Source organism: Dromaius novaehollandiae, chromosome 14 (assembly GCF_036370855.1).
Source record: "Dromaius novaehollandiae isolate bDroNov1 chromosome 14, bDroNov1.hap1, whole genome shotgun sequence".
Classification (NCBI taxonomy): domain Eukaryota; kingdom Metazoa; phylum Chordata; class Aves; order Casuariiformes; family Dromaiidae; genus Dromaius; species Dromaius novaehollandiae.
The window spans coordinates 17,471,230-17,486,747 of record NC_088111.1 but is presented as its reverse complement, the minus strand read 5'-3'; the positions used below and the strand labels follow the sequence as shown (position 1 = coordinate 17,486,747).

The following is a 15,518-nucleotide window of genomic DNA, read 5'->3' as shown; positions in this document are numbered from 1 at the left end:
CCCAACAATCTCAGTTGATGCCAGTTCAGACTCTTGGACTCTGGTTACACCCTCTCCACACCGAGAGCGATTACAGAGCAGGATTTGCACTGGATGGCTCTTCCCGTGTTGCAAGAACAGCTGTCGTTGCTGCCAGCCACCCTCATCTCCCCAACACCTCTACTTAGGCGAAGAACAGCTTCCAGCTCAGGCCAAGCCTGCATCTCCTGGAGCTCCCCTTCAGCTTGCATCTGCCACAGGTTTAACAGACCCATTAACTGACCCAAGCACGCGGGATTTCTTAGACAGAAGCACACGGCCAACACAGCAGGTGACACGCACACAGAGCGGCCATTGCAGCAAGGGCACAATGGATTTAGCGCAGGCCCAGGGCGAGTGGCACGCACCGCCGGTCTGATGGGCTCAGACACACTCCTGGAGGAAACAGCTGTGCACAGGCAGCAATAGGCATCCAGAAATCCTGCACAAATTAACAGCCTGGTCAGACTCCAACCCTACTGCCCGACTCTCCAAATATGAGATAAGTGACCAAAGGTCAGACAAAGTTTCCAGGAAAGAAAGTTGTGAGTGAGGAAACCTGGTCAGATGCAAGTTTTAACTATGCATACAGCATGCAGTATAGACAGATGCTCTGATTGCTTTGTAACCGTCTGTTTTCAAATATAATCCGTCTGGTAGTAAAAACCCGAGAGATTTCTGCCCCTGCCCAATGAGCACTGCAAAGGTGAGTCCTCAGCACAGACCAGAGCATGGAAAGGGCACGCAGCCAAGGATGGCCTCAGAGTCCAGAAGAGGGAGAGACACCACCTCCATTAGGTTCCTTGGCTTATATCAAGCCTGCAAGAGGAGGGTAGGCCCCAAAGGAGTGCCAGTTCCGGGGCACTGAGAAGAAACTCAAGTTAACAGCAGCTGCCAGGGGAAGGAGGCCAAAGGAAATCGCACGCTCCGACCACTGAGCAAGGAAACTACCTGGGGCCTGAGGGAGCCCCATGTGCATCAGGTGCAGCAAAGGATACTGCAAAGGAATTCACGCCAGCTTTTAAGATCCAGCCATGGCAAGGTGAAAAGATTTAGCTGTAGCCTAGCTAGCAAGGGCACAGAGGAAGAAGGAAAAGTAGAAACTGCCTAGAGATAAATGAGGTGCTCTTAATACCAAGATTCACAGCTACGGCAATAGAAAAGCATAAACAACACACTGATTTTAAGAAAAGTGTTTACTGTCTGGAACCTTTAAAAATATTCCTGAGTCATGACAAGCCCCAGCAGACCAAGAAATGGCGTTTTTCGCTAGGGCAGGATGCAGATGTGAAATGGAGAGTAGATCACGTAAAGACATTTTCTCACATGAAGCACATGCCAAGCCCTCAGATGCATATTCTGTACCAACGATCTTAGATTTCCGAGTGAGGTGGTTTGGCTCAGACGCAGATCAGAGCATCTGGCACGAACTCACCAGCCACTGAACCACAAGTACCATATAATCTGTCACGCAGCAAAAGCGACAGGAGAGAAGGCAGCAGTGTGTGGAGGCGAGATACAGACTCTTTGTGCCATTTGGGTTTAGCGAGGGAATGACTGTGTCAGTCAATGGTATGAGCCACCGTAGCTGCTAGTTGCATTCAGTCATTGTCGAAAACGCTGCAGCATATGAGACGTTGTGGAAACAACCTGGAGCTCCACAAGTACCTGTGCAACGGACCAACTTGCAGAGGAAAGCACGGTGTGTGCGGGGCTAGGAACAACTGTACCATCTGGGCAGAATACCTGCCCATTCAGAAGGCAAGACCAAGGCTGCAGATGTGCGTCCCTTGCATGAGCGGATACACCCATCAGGGGCTCTTCAAATCCAAGGCAGGGGTGGAGCAGCACTTCCCTTTTCAGATCTCCAAGAGTGGCATCCCCCCTTCATCCCCTGCTGAGACAGTGTCATAGTGAAACAGCTTCTGCATCCCCCCTTTCCCACCAGCAAGAGCTGCTGATGGTGGTGTTGGGCAGGGACCTCAGCCAACAAGAGTCCACCTCAATACCCACTTCAGGAGCTTTGCGGGGATGTCCCATCCAAGATCTGCTGGGCAATGTGAGCCAGGGCAGGGAAGGCAGAGCTCTTGGGAAACTCTTGAATGAAGTCTCTGCCCTCCTCCAAGCTCTGGCTGAGCTGCGGGTCCAGGGGCACAGAGCCTATTGGAGAGGGGAGGAAAGGGGAGAGTGACTGCCTGGTCGTTGCAAGGCAAAGGCCTGCAGTCAGCCATGAGGAAATAGCCCCGCCAGCCTCATCTCCTGGGACAGCAGTGGGAAAGAGGGAAGCCATCCCTACTGAATCCTTCAGTAGCCACACTTCGCCTGCAACCCTTCTCTCCGGATCTAGGGCAAAGCCACACCACAGTGCTTCGTGACAAACGCTCTCCGCGTTTTCTTAGGGAGGCTTCATGACATTTCAGGACAGCCGTGGGGCTTTGGGCTTGATTACTCTGCCACCACAACATCCGTAGCCAGAGCGGGCTGCCGGGCACTTCTGCCTCTGCTCCAGCCAGGCCAGATGCCCACTGTGAGCATTCTGGATGGCAGAGAAGCAATAGCCACATCTTGCCTCTGCCTAGGCCCCAAGGGCTCCCAGGGACCCAGAGCCCAGCCTCTCTCCCCTGGTGGTACTGCGCCTCTCCACTCAAGCACTCCCCCACCACCATGGCACTGTACAGACATCACCTCTAACCAAGGAGGGCTCTGCTCACGAGGCCACTCACCAAGGAAAGGGACCCCAGCGTGCTTTGCCAGTTCTTCACCTCCCCCTTTGGAAAAGATGTTTGTGCACTCCTGAAGGAGGAAGAGAAATAGCAGTTAGTCATAAACATCAGCGTGCAGAGCCCTGTACAACAGGGCAGGCACTGCTTGGGTGCAAGCAAAGCCACCTCTCCTCCACCTTCCAACCTCAGAGCAACGGTCTTTGCCCTGCCCTCCCCCAGCTCTCTTTAGGAAAGCAGAGCCAGCGGCTTCTTCCAAACCTCACACTAGCAGCCAGGAGACTCTCATCTTCCAAGCACACAGCATCGTCCCTCACGGCATTCCCTGACCTCCAGCCCTATGTGCCAGATCATACAATAACCCCATCATGAATGACAACCCATAGTAGCCCAGCAGTATCAAGAAACTCACCGAACAGTGCGGGCAGACGAAACCACTCATGTTCTCTATGATCCCGAGAACTCGTAAACCCGTCTTCTTACAGAACGTCAGTTCTCGCCTCACGTCCCCCACAGACACTGCCTGCAGGGGAGAGCAGGCGAGGGTTAGGGGCGTCTGCCTCTCCGGCCAGACTGTAGCTCTGCAGCAGGCATACACACACAGAGTGCAGCACGCATGGAGAAGGGGGCTTAGGGGATGCTGTCTCCCCATTGCTGGCTATACCTTGTGCTAGGAGACCTCAGTGCACTCCAGAAGAGTGGAGCATGGGACACAGTGGAAGATGGGTGACAGTGTTGCAGGGGCTGAAGGGTTTGGGCAGTGGCTGCAGCAAGACCTGCACTGAAGTGACAGAGGTGCTCAGCTTCCAGCGGGCCCCACGCTTGGGCAGCCCCTGGCTCAGCAAGCACTTGTGTGTAAGCAGAGGCAGATATTGGACAAGCTTGGATTTGAGGGCAGGCTTGACTCACAACTGACTGACAGATGTCAGAGACGTCCTAAGGGACACACAGTGGCTGCCCCAGGAGGTGGAGGTGTAAAGCAAGTAGCCACAGACAGGCCTGGGAAAGCACCCACTCTCGGGTGCATACTCCCCCACCAACCGAGCCAGGAGAGCGGGCAGGCTGCCCTACCTGAGGCGTCGTGACTAGGATTGCTCCCAGGGGCTTGTACGGCCGCAAAGCCTCCACCGTGGAGATGTGCTCATCGGATGTGCCCGGAGGAGTGTCCACAATGAGGAAGTCCAGGTCCCCCCAGGCCACATCAGCAACAAATTGTTTTATCAAAGCTGTGGAAATTAAAGGGGTGAAAATATCTCAGGTTTTAGCAAGTGTCCTGGGAGCCACGTGGTCAGGAGGCATCCTGGGGGACAGGGAAGAGCAAGCAGGGCTACCTGCCAGCAAAGCACATGCAGCACAGCCTGGACCACCTGAACCCACTCAGGGGGGACAGCCCTGGAGTGCAGGAGCATTGTCCTCCCCCAGGTCACTTGGAGCCCTGTCTCCAAGGCTAATCAGACTCCACAGTACCTGGCTACACATGGAGACCTCACTGTGACAGCATGTCACTGATGTGTGCCAAGGGGACAGCCCCAACACACCCAGGCGATGTTACATGGACTTGTCACATCAGAGACGCTTTTATTGCTAACAAGGTCTCAGCTGAAACCAGCAGTGATAGAGCAAAGGCTCTCCCCAGGCCATTTACATCAGCTGCCTCTAACCCACTGGCCTCTGTCCCAGGAGAGGGGCTTTCAGACTGCAGCCTACATTTGAGCACAGGCTGCCAAGGAACATGACGTCTGGAAGAGCCCAGGCCCTGGGCAGAACAAGCATCAGCTCCAGGAAGTTTTGCAGAAGACGCCTAGCGCTGGAAGGTTGTTACAAACAGCAAAAAACATCTGTACCATTTTTCTTGGGTCCTCTCCACACCACAGCATCATCCGGCTTTTCCAGCAGGAAGCCGATGGACATGAGCGAGATGCTTTTGTCTTGGTCCACAAAAACTGGCACCCAGCCGCTGTCGCACTGGTGCACATCGTTGTCCTGCACGTTGAACATGCGGGGTATGCTGGGGCCGCACAGGTCCACATCCAGGATCCCCACCTGCAGGCAAGCAGACAGGCCTGAGCACCCATGCAGCACCCAGCTGGGCTCCCTCCTTGGGCAAGGGAAAGCAGCGTATGAGCTCCAGCAGCTCTCAGTGCTTCAGAGGGACTCTGCACCTCGGGAGCCAAAGCGCCAGTTCTGACCGGTATCCTTCGACTAGGGTCCTCCAGATCCCCATCCTTACAAGGGACATCTCTTTGGTGTTTAGAGGCACTTTTGGGAAGTCTTTATTCAAGAGACCTATCAGAATCTAAGTGGTGTCTGCTCCACAGAGCCTTTACAAAATCCCCAGCCTGTCTCATGCCCACACGGCTCCCCTTTGCCCCCAGGGTGATGCTGTCTTTCAGCTCACCCACATCACTCCACAAAGTGGCTGCGTACTATACCACAAAAAAGCAAGTCATTTCTCAGTGCCTTCATTTGGCACATGACAGAAATAACTTTTGGGGGGATCATTTTAGTCTCCTGGATAAAGGGGAAGTGAACTGCACAGTCAGACTGTGCAGAACCAAGTAAGCACAGAAAAAAAAACCATACTCAAGTTTCTGTCACAGGCAGCACTGCTGCTCCCAGCAGCAGCCTCCGCCACGGAGGAGCTTTACGCTCTGCTCACCGAACAGACACGTGCAGAAAGGCTGAGCAAAGCCAAGCCCAGCCGGAGATCAGAAGGGAGAGAGCGCACACGGAGCTCCCCCACCCCACGAGCCCTCACTCACCTTCTTCCCCGAGTGCCGCAGAGACAAAGCCAGCTCGGTGGCGATGGTGCTCTTCCCCACGCCGCCCTTCCCCGAGAGCACCAGGAGGATGTGCCGCACCCCCGCCAGGTTACTCCTCTCTGGGAAGAAGCAGAACAGTAACAGGGCATCAGACCCGCTCCTCGACCTCGCGCTGTGCAGGCAGCAACGCCCTGATCAGCCAGCTCAGTCGGCTGCCACTGCGCCAGCAACATGCTGCACACAATAACAGTGGCTGTCGCCAGCTGAGACGAGATGGTGCGACTCCAACAAGCTTGTTTCAGGCATATGAAAACAGGGCAAAAAAAAAAAGAGGGTGGATTTAACACAGACCTTCTGCTATTAGGAAAAAGATCAGAGCAACGGCAAGTCCAACAAAGAGCCCGTGGAGGGTAAAAACTTTGGCCTGGTGACCTATGCAGCACTCAGGCAGCAACGCAATACACATCCAGGGAAGGAGTTTGTCACATGTATGCCCAGGCCAAATTTCGGCCTCAGCCCTTTGCAGGAATTGCCATGAGGCTCTCTGAAGCTGGCCCCTTGGCGTTTCCCCCTTTGCACCATGCTTCTCGCACTCCTAGAAGCCCAGGTCACCTCGAGCCTCCTTGCTGCGCTGTCAGCACGTGTTTCAGGGGCTCAGGGATCTGCTGACACAAGCTCTCGACACAGGGCAAGGTTGAAGGGGAAAAACGTGAGAAAAACCCGCCAGCGCCCCCGGGAAAGAGGAAGGCTCTGACAGGGGGACAGGCCGGGGGCGGGGGCGGCGCTGCCGGCAGGAGCCCCCAGCTCGGAGCCCCGGCAGCGCGGGACAGCGCCGAGGGCCGGCGCGGGGCAGGCGCCGCCCAACCCGCCGGGCGGCCCCGCGTTCCCGGGCGCCCCGTCACCGCCGCAGCCCGCCTGACTCACGGCCCCACGGCCGGCAGGCGCCCGCCGCCCCGCACCGCGCCGCCGGCATGGAGCCCGCCCGCACCATGGCGGACCTCATCCGCACCTCCACCGACGGTAACGTGGGGCGGGGGGCGGCGTTACGCGGAGCCGCGTCGCAAGGCGGCCCCGGGAGCACCGGGCCCCCGCTGGGCCGGGCCACCCCGGCGCTGCCTCCACCGGGTGCCGGGCACCGGGAGCCCCGGGCCCCCCGGGCCGGTCGCCGCGGCGCTCCTTGCGCCGGAGCTGGGCCCGGGCCCCCGTCCCGTCCGCCTTAGGGCCCCCCCCGCCCCGGGAGCCGGCCCCGCCGCCCCGGGCCTGCCGGCCCCGCCGCCCCGGGCCTACCGCCCCCGCGCCGGCCACCGCGGCGCTGCCCCCCCCGGAAGTCCCGGCCCCCCCAGCCCCGCGCGGCGCCCCTCCCTGGCAGCCCCCACGCTCGAAAGAGACCCCCACTGCGGCGCTCACCCCCTGCCGCCTCCTCCATGCTGCTGCCCTGCTCGCTTCCGCCTTCCGGCGGCTGGAGCCCCGCCCCCCCGCAGAGCGACAGGCACCTCCCCCAATCGCGACGCGCGCACTCTCCTTTCTGGCCGCCACAGCCACTCCAAGCCGCTCGCTCAGCCTCGGGCTCCACCCTCCGGCCTCGATGGGCGTCGCGGTCAGCCAATGGACTCAGCGCTTTGCCCCGCCGCACGTGACGGCATCAGCGGTCGCCGCCCAATGGCGCACCGCCCGCACGATTGACACGCGGGGCAGCCAGTGGCGTGGCGCTGACCGCGGGCGCCTTCCCCGCCGCGCCCTCCCCCCGCCGGAGCCGTGAGCGGCGGGGCTCTCCGCCAACCGCGAGCGCGTCGCGGCGGGGCCCGGCGCGGCCGCAGCCAATGGGCGTGCGGGGGCGGGGCCGAGCGCGGATTGTTTATGTCCCGGGAGGGGAAAGTAGGTCAGAGCGCGGCGGCGGGGCCGGGCCGGGCAGGGCAGGGCAGGTGGGCGCGGGCGGGCGGGGGTGCGGGCCGGGCCTGGCCTGGCCTGGCCTGGCCTGGCCTGGCCTGGCCTGGCCCGGTGGGCGCGGGCTGGGCGGCGGCGGCGAGCGCGGGGCCCGGCCGGGGAGGCCGGAGCGCGGCCTGGGCGGGGGCCGGGGCCGGGCCTCGCCTCGCCTCGCTGCTCCCTGGCGGGCGTCCGGGCTGGGAGTGTGTGGGGGGGGTCGCGTTCGCCCTGCGCGGCCGCTCCCGGAGCCGCCGGAGGGGCCCCCGCTGGGCAGCGCGGGAGGAGCCGCCCGGGCCGGCGGTGCGGTGCCCGGCCTGCCGGGGAGGCCGAGCCGGGGAGCGGGTTTGCGAGGCGGGCGGCAGGTCGCGGCGCTGCAGGCGGCTCGCGGGGAGCTGCTGCTGCGGAAGGGAACCTGGGGAGGGACGAGGCCGGGCCTCGGGGCCGCCGGCGCGGTTCGCCCGCCGCAATGCCCGGGCGCGACGCCTGCGAGCGCGTTCGGTGTCGGGCCGGCCCCAGGGCCGCAGGAGCCCGTCTCTGAGCAGCGCTGCCGTCCGGCTCGGGGCACAAGAGCGTCTTTGCTGCTGCCTGCTGTCCTCGAGGCGAGTCGGGACAGGCCCCCAAAAGGGCATTTTCCCTTCAGCCAGCAAGCACGAAGTCTCGTCCCCCCAGTGCTGACAGCAGAGTCTCCTCCGGAGCGGCTCCTGCCCGGTGTGTAACGGGCACTTCCTCGGGGTTCAGCCAACAGCACCTGCAGCGGGTCGGTGCGTGTGGCTCGGCCCCCGTGGTGGCCGCAGCGGTGCGGAGGGCTGAACGGTTCAGTCGGAGCTCAAGTGGCTGCTCCGGGGTTACCGGGCACGGGAGAGGCCGTGCGTGATGGCTGGTCATCCTGACCCTCTTCAGGCTGGGCAGATGCTGGATGGCAGGATCTGTCCGCTTATTTTACTACCCATCTATCGACGGTGCCCGCGAGGGCATGGTCAGCGCTGATCTGCGCCCGTGTGGGCTGTGGTGACTTGGGGGGAGGCTGCCGCCGAGGCAGAGCTGGGTGAGTGGCGGGTGGGAGAGGGACGTTGCCGCTACGTGTAACCCCCTTCTCCCTCGGCACCGCAGCTTACCTGTCCCGGAACACCATGGCGCGACGCACGCGCAGCAGCAGGGCCTGGCACTTCGTCCTGAGCGGGGTGCGCCGCGACGCAGACACCCGGGCCGTCGCCTTGGCCACCGGCGCACGGGGCTGGGGCTATGACTCCGATGGGCAGGTAAGCTGGTGTCCAGACAGCTTTAAAGCAACACGAGGGAAAGCTTCCCTCTCCCCCGACAGCAGGCACTGGCTGCTCGAGGTCCATGTAATTGAGCAGCTAGAATTTCAGCACAAAAAAATGGCCAAAAATCAAAAAAGGCTCTTACAGGCTGTCTGAGCAGATGGAGGTGGTTGCTTGTCTGGCTCCAGGTCCTGCTAACCTGGGGTGTGGGACTCCCAAGTGTGTCTTTGTGCGACAGGGACGAAGCTGCTTATCGCCAGCTCCTGCCACTGTGCACTACAGCTCTGCTCCCTCTGGTTATTTGAGCCAAGGGAATTGATTGGTACTAAGCTAAATTCTCTTTTTTAAAAGTATATAAAATGCGTGTGTGTAGTATATGTAGCATATAAAATATTTTTGACACATACTTTTTAAACAGTGATCTAAATACATATTTAACGTAGATCAGTTCTCCAATCTCGCTTGCTGTATAGCTATGCTAACTTCTTGCCCTCATGCAGCTGGTGTTGGAGGGAGTGGGGGCTGCTTCACATTCAATTCATACTTGAATACCTTTTAATTTAAATTCTCTTATGCTTCCCAACCTGTAATGTGCACATCACTTCTGAATCTGGCCCCAGCTTGCAGGTGTGCTGGAAGATGGGAATGCAGCAGGGAAAGCAGTCAGTAAAACAGTGCAAGAAGGAGAGAGTTAGACTCACCTCTGCCCCCTTCGCCCATCTCCCCAGTCCTCAAGTACGTGAGTTGGATTCCCCAAGCAGTGAGTGTGGTGGTGGGAACACAGGGAACGGCTCCTGGTGCTTAAAAGATAGGCTAAAGCATTGCAAGGCCACTGCCAGAGCACTATGTCCAAATCTGTATGCAGCACTCCAAGAAAATGAGCCTTTTCTCTGCTGTCAAAGTAGCTTCATGTTTCTGCAGTGATAGGAACAGCCAGATTTCTAGAGAGCAGCAGTTATGGAGGGGCAATGAGAGGCAGAAGTGAAGCTTTCTAATGCGCAGGGCAGATTTAGAACAGGAGAGGGGGGGTTGGCAGGAGATAAGTAAGCCTGAGTCTTTTCAAGTCCTGCTGTCTTACACAGCTAAAGAAACATGAGTTCAAAAGGGTTTTGTCTTTAAATAGTGATTACAAAATCTGCCACGGGCGTTGGGGTGGGGATGAGTAACGAGCAGGTATATCTGACCAGTGCGTAAACCCAGGGTAACCCGCTGAGGTCTACTCCTTTAGGTGACACCAAACCTCCCCTAACATATGGGGCGGGACAGAGCTCTTGTAGTGTCCAGTGTGGGGACACTTCAGTCTCTTGACGTCAGGGAACAGCAAATCAAGTTTTTGTGTTCATGCGTCAAAGTAAACAAAAGCCTTTTAATCCTCCAGCAGGTTCCCTGTGGGCCTGTCTGCAGCGCTGGTATGAGGGGCCGCAGCCTTACTGCTTAACTGGTTCTGCTTTGTTCTGCCGGCTCCCCTGCCTGGCCTCCTTTCTTTCCCTTTTCCTCCTCGTCTTGTTTATCTCGCTTCTCCTCCAGCTCTCAGTCTTGCTAGAGCAGGGTTTTCAGCAGTGCGGCTCTCTCCCGGCTCGGCAGCGGAGGCACGGGCCCCTTTGGAGGTGCACAGATCCTGCATACAGCAGTGTGTGCGCCTGCTGTTTGTGGTGCCTTGGACGTGGCCTCCAGCCCTCCCAAGAGCCCGTAACGGGCATGTTGAAAACCCGGCTCTATCGTGGAGTACGCCAAAGACCTGCACTGCTCAGAGCCTGTCACGCTGCTGCCGGCTGCGCCCCTTCCCTCCTCCTTAACCCCTGCAGTTGTGGGAGTTTTCTGGACATGGTGGAGCTGGAAACTACAGAGGCACAAAGAGCACATCTGCATCCTACGGTGCCAGGTTCCCCAAGATCCTCTCCAGTTTTGGGAGGCAGGCTCTGCAGCACAGCCAGGTGCTAGCCCGCTCCTCGAAGCAGAGTGTTTTCACTGACGCAACCCCTTGCCAGGCCTGGGCACGATGCAGCCGTGCTGCTGCTGGCTCCAGAGTGAGCCTGGGGACCTCCCCGCGTGGCTCTGCGCTGCGTGGGTGCCCCCAGAGCAGCCTGGCTGTGGGGGGAGCAGGCATCTCTGCTGGCTGCAGGTCCAGCTCTCTGATCGTGGGGGTGTTTAGTAGCGACCGTTCCTCTGCTCTCCCCGGCAGCACAGCGACTCGGATTCGGAGCCGGAGTTTTCTTCCCTGTCGCCCTCCATCCCGAGCGCCATCCCCGTGACGGGAGAATCCTACTGCAACTGCGAGAACCAGAACGAGGCGCCCTACTGCTCCAGCCTGCACGCCATCCACCGCGTCAAGGACTGCCAGTGCGGCGAGGAGGATGAGTGTAAGCAAGGGGCTCCTCAGCTGCCCGGCGTACTCCTCTGGGGTTCGCGGTGGGTGCAGTCCCGGCCCCACTCCCGTTGGCTGAGTGGTGGCACGGCCTGCCTCCCCCGCCCTGTGCAGCTGCCTAGTTTTGCGCGGGGATCCTTATCTCCATCGCTGCACGCAGTGCTCCTCTGTTTACATCTCAAGACTGGGCAGACCTTAGGGAGGTTACAAGCACATGCGTTCTGTGGTGATTCGAGGGCTCAGGGCTGAACCTGTCAGTGAATCAGAGTTCACCTCTGGAGACCTGCTTTCAAATCCAGCTCTGGCCACAAGTGAAACTGGCCCTTGTGGTTGTTGCCCTGTTAGTGCTGATCCCTGGTGCAGCTGGCAGGGTGCCCAGGTACGTGGCAGGGCCTGCTCGGAGCAGGTGAGGAAAGCTAGGCAGAGGGTGGGCCTGGCCTGGCCAAGAGAGCACGTAGGATAGGGGAGCCGTCAGAGTGCTTGTGCTCTGCCTGTAGCCCCTTGAGCCTACAAGAGATGAGTATGATTCTCTCCAAAGAAACCCAGGGCTCCACCTCGCTCTGCGTTGCTGTTACTCGAGCCCAGCTGAGTGACCGTGTGGCTCGCTCCTCCAGGCTGGGTTTGGTTTGCCAGGCCCTGAGAGCTGTATCAGCTGCTCTCCCTCTGCTCCCGGCTCGTGCCCAGCCTTGGGCACCGCTAGCACCTGGAACAGGGGAACCGCAACTGCTGAGGCTGGAGAAGCCACTTTGCAACTGAAACTGAAAACTGAGATGAGAACTGGTGAATGCTGACAGCCTCAGGCAGGAGAGAGCACTGAACTGTCCCTGTTGGGACACTGCAGAATAATTCAGGCCTCAAATAACTGCCAACTTGCACAGCTAAGGATTTACCCTGCTAAACAGTAAAAAAACAAAAAAAAAAAAATAGAGTTTTGACGGGGCCTCGAAACAAATGACTGTCTGTGCTTTGGCTCGATGTTTGCTCCCCAGCTGCATTCTCCCATGTTTGTCCCCTGTGTGTCTCCTGAACAGACTTTGATTGGGTGTGGGATGACCTGAACAAGTCGACGGCCACCCTGCTGACCTGCGACAACCGCAAGGTGAACTTCCACATGGAATACAGCTGTGGCACGGCTGCTATCCGGGGCAACAAGGAGCTGGCAGACGGGCAGCACTTCTGGGAGATCAAGATGACCTCCCCAGTCTATGGCACAGACATGGTATGTTGAACAGAGTCGCTTACAGAGATGTCCAGCATTCCTTTAGCAGGACAGCAAGCTTCATCCAGTGGTTCACATAGATATCCTCGTTTAGCAGTTAGGAAACTGAAGCGGGGAGGGTAAGCAGTTTTGCACGACGCCACAGCAATCATGACTGGAACCCAGCTTTCCTGCATCCCTTTTCTGTGTTACTGGTAGGTCATTAGTGACAGACTTAAAATAGCAAGATCAGGCCACACCAGTGCTCAACCTCAGCGATGGAAAGTGTTCAGGGAGGTGTGTGGTTCGGAGTGATGTTCTGCTGAGTGCACTGGGGCGTGCAATGCTTACTCCCTTCCTTCCCCCTGGAATTGGTCCTTACCTCCAGCAGGGCTGGTGTTGGGTGCACGGCTGTGTCACAGCTCGTGTGGCTTGTGATCAGGAGCCTGACCTTGCTCGACGCTGTTAGTGCAGCGGCCACAGCCCTGTTAGCTCCCCCAGCTCTGCTGACGATGCACCTCCCCAGTCCAGCTACTGAGTACCCGCAGTGCAGGGCAAACCCTCAGAGGCCTGAAACATCTGACTTGGCTTCACCAAAGCCTCTAACATCGCGGACTGTGCCAAGAAAAGGAAGGGAGACTCAGAGGTGGAATCTCAATTGCATTTTGTTGCTTTAAGAGTGTTTGGTGCCTGCAGCAGACACTAAGAGCTTGTGTTCTTCTTCCCGGGACCTGCCTGCCTCCAGATGGTAGGAATTGGGACGTCGGATGTGAATCTGGACAAGTACCGCCACACCTTCTGCAGTCTGCTGGGCAAGGATGAAGACAGCTGGGGACTCTCCTACACAGGTAATCCAGGCAGGGAAGTGTCAGAGGGCAGGATGGCTGGAAGGCCAGCAAAGGCCTTAGCATTTTCCTAGGAGTCTGAGAATTGAATGTTCTGAACTGGCTTGAGGCCAAAATGGCTTCCAGAACTGAGTCTCTTTGTCAGGTAGAACTGGAGCTGCTGCCTGCAGCCGGCCTCTGTATGTGCTTGAACGGTGTGCAGTGGGCTGCTCATTTCAGCAGCAGTACTGCGCACCCACAGCGTTTGCCTTGGCGTTGTATGTGCTGTAATGCTGTGCCAGGCACTCCCTAGCCGGCTGTGTAGGATGGGCTGCTTTCAGCTTTTGGGGTGTCTCACCTTGCTTGTGCTTGCCTACGTCAAAGGAGCACTTCTGGGGAGGACCCAGAGGTACTCACCCTGCCCCAGGCATTCCTTTCCTTCCTCCTCTCGTTCGTACTGACGCAGAAAAGTACCAACAACTTGTACTTCAAGCTAATGATGTGGAACAGTGCTCTTCAGACTCATGCGCTCCCACCTCCTCTTCTAGCAGAGGTCCAGGCTTCATTACTGATTTCACGAGCCAGCTGTCTGCAGCAAGTTCAAGCTGGCTTTTCTTAGCCGCCTTTTGCAGACCCTTAGAACTGGTGCATGAATCTCCAGGGACGCTGGACTGCAGGTTGCATAGCACTGATCCAGGGTTTTTTATGTTACTGCCTGTACCGTGATGTTCCGAAGCCTCAACATCCTCTCCTGTTCTCACCCCACACTCTGGGGTGGGAGAATAGTGAGTGAGTGATGAGGAAGCTAAAGGATTTTTTAGGCAGTGGCCAAGCTGGTACCAGCTGGGAGCTTGTGGTGACGTATATGGAAGTTGGGATGAATTTGTGGAACACAGGCTTTCTACTGAATGTAAGGTTTATTGTTTTAAGGACTATTGCATCACAAGGGAGACAAAACAAACTTCTCCTCGAGGTTTGGCCAAGGCTCCATCATTGGGGTGCATTTGGACACGTGGCATGGGACACTCACGTTCTTCAAAAACCGGAAATGCATAGGTAAGAGGAAGGGCAGCCCCACCAGCTGTCAGGCATAGCAACTGAAACGGAGGGAAACGAAACGCTGCATGTTTAGTTGAACTGCAAGTCTGCCTGCAGCTGGACTGCAGGAGAAAATACTGGCAAAATAGAAGAAAAATCAAGGCATGAAGTGAGTGGGAGGAAGGTTAAATGTGTTATTTAATAGACTTGTTTTCCAAAAGGCTGTTTTCCAAGTGTTTCCTGACGGCTTTGTAGTTAGCGCGTTCGGGGTAGCTGAGAGAAGTGAGATGCCCTAGTCAAAACTAACTTGAAACCTCCTTGCTGCTGTCCCTGGCAGGGGTTGCAGCTACCAAGCTGCAGAACAAGAAGTTCTACCCCATGGTGTGCTCCACAGCGGCCAAGAGCAGCATGAAGGTGATCCGCTCCTGTGCCAGCTGCACATCCCTCCAGTATCTCTGCTGTTATCGCCTGCGCCAGCTCCTGCCTAACTACGTGGACACACTGGAGGTGCTGCCATTGCCACCAGGACTCAAACAAGTGCTACATAACAAACTTGGGTGGGTCTTGAGCATGAACTATAGCACATCGAAGCCTTCCTCCTCCTCATCGGGAAGCGACTCAGATAGCTCTTGTGGCTCAGATGCAGAGGCCTGCCAAAGGAAGCGGTGCAGGAGGACATAATGTCTCTTCAGACGAACTGCCTTGAGGGGGTCGAGTGGGGTTTTGTTCTGCTGCCTGCAAGGGCAGTCCAGGCCTGATGCACCTCTTTCTTAATGGGGACATCGGTTTCTACTTGTTTGCAAAGATTTCTCTTATGCTGTTTGAAATCTTTATGCTAAACATCCATCACTTGCATTGAAAATACCTATTGACTCAAAGAGGTCCCATCTCTGTGGAACAGGTAAACTGCAGCCAAATATCTGAGCTTAATCTCCTGCCTTGGTATCAAAGTCATCACCTCTTTTTGAAGAATCGCTCTTCTCTGTAGACTGTTCAGCAGAGACAAGACTTAGAATGGCCTCCTAATTTCAAAGCACACTTTTAGCAAACTATAATCAAATAACTGACTTACCAAAAGACAAAAGTCAAAGTGGAGTCTCCCTCCTTCTAACTGTTGTGTGTTGGTTTGGTATTTGCAATGAATTCTTCACAATGGTGGGGCATGACTGAACGGCAGCATGTAGGGAAATGGGCTCCTAAAGATGCATCTATGCTATGTGACCATTGGCACTGTTGTGAAAGAGCAGTTACTTACAGGAGTTGAGCTGTTAGTGATCTTTCTTGAGCCCCTGATGACTTTAATTGCTTTGCATGTTGGCTACTGCTGCTTCTCCTGTATCAAAGACTGTATTAAACTGTAATAATAAAAGTATAAACCGTCTTGCTTTCCTCTTATGGCCCTTGAAGG

The 15,518-nt window shown here is 57.1% G+C and overlaps 2 protein-coding genes across 7 annotated transcripts; one reads left to right on the top strand and one right to left on the bottom strand.

Moving 5' to 3' along the window:
• Positions 1-1,196: 1,196 nt before the first annotated feature.
• On the bottom strand, positions 1,197-6,991 carry NUBP2 (NUBP iron-sulfur cluster assembly factor 2, cytosolic). The gene is made up of 8 exons (XM_064520473.1): positions 6,908-6,991; positions 5,501-5,619; positions 4,583-4,781; positions 3,810-3,964; positions 3,151-3,261; positions 2,742-2,811; positions 2,032-2,178; positions 1,197-1,912 (listed from the first exon to the last, which is right to left on the bottom strand). The coding sequence occupies exons 1-7, from the start codon at positions 6,924-6,926 to the stop codon at positions 2,033-2,035; spliced, it is 819 nt and encodes a 272-aa protein (XP_064376543.1). The 5' UTR covers positions 6,927-6,991; the 3' UTR covers positions 1,197-1,912; position 2,032.
• A 304-nt stretch (positions 6,992-7,295) lies between these two features.
• SPSB3 (splA/ryanodine receptor domain and SOCS box containing 3) lies at positions 7,296-15,491 on the top strand. Of its 6 annotated transcripts, none has more exons than XM_064520469.1 (8): positions 7,306-7,379; positions 8,064-8,131; positions 8,534-8,682; positions 10,868-11,045; positions 12,082-12,269; positions 12,994-13,096; positions 14,003-14,128; positions 14,448-15,491. In XM_064520469.1, the coding sequence occupies exons 1-8, from the start codon at positions 7,321-7,323 to the stop codon at positions 14,789-14,791; spliced, it is 1,215 nt and encodes a 404-aa protein (XP_064376539.1). In that variant the 5' UTR covers positions 7,306-7,320; the 3' UTR covers positions 14,792-15,491. The 6 variants fall into 6 exon arrangements, with proteins under 6 accessions (XP_064376540.1, XP_064376539.1, XP_064376541.1 ...); XM_064520468.1 differs by having other exon boundaries at positions 7,343-7,375; positions 8,064-8,184; XM_064520472.1 differs by having other exon boundaries at positions 7,357-7,375.
• The last annotated feature ends 27 nt before the right edge of the window (positions 15,492-15,518 follow it).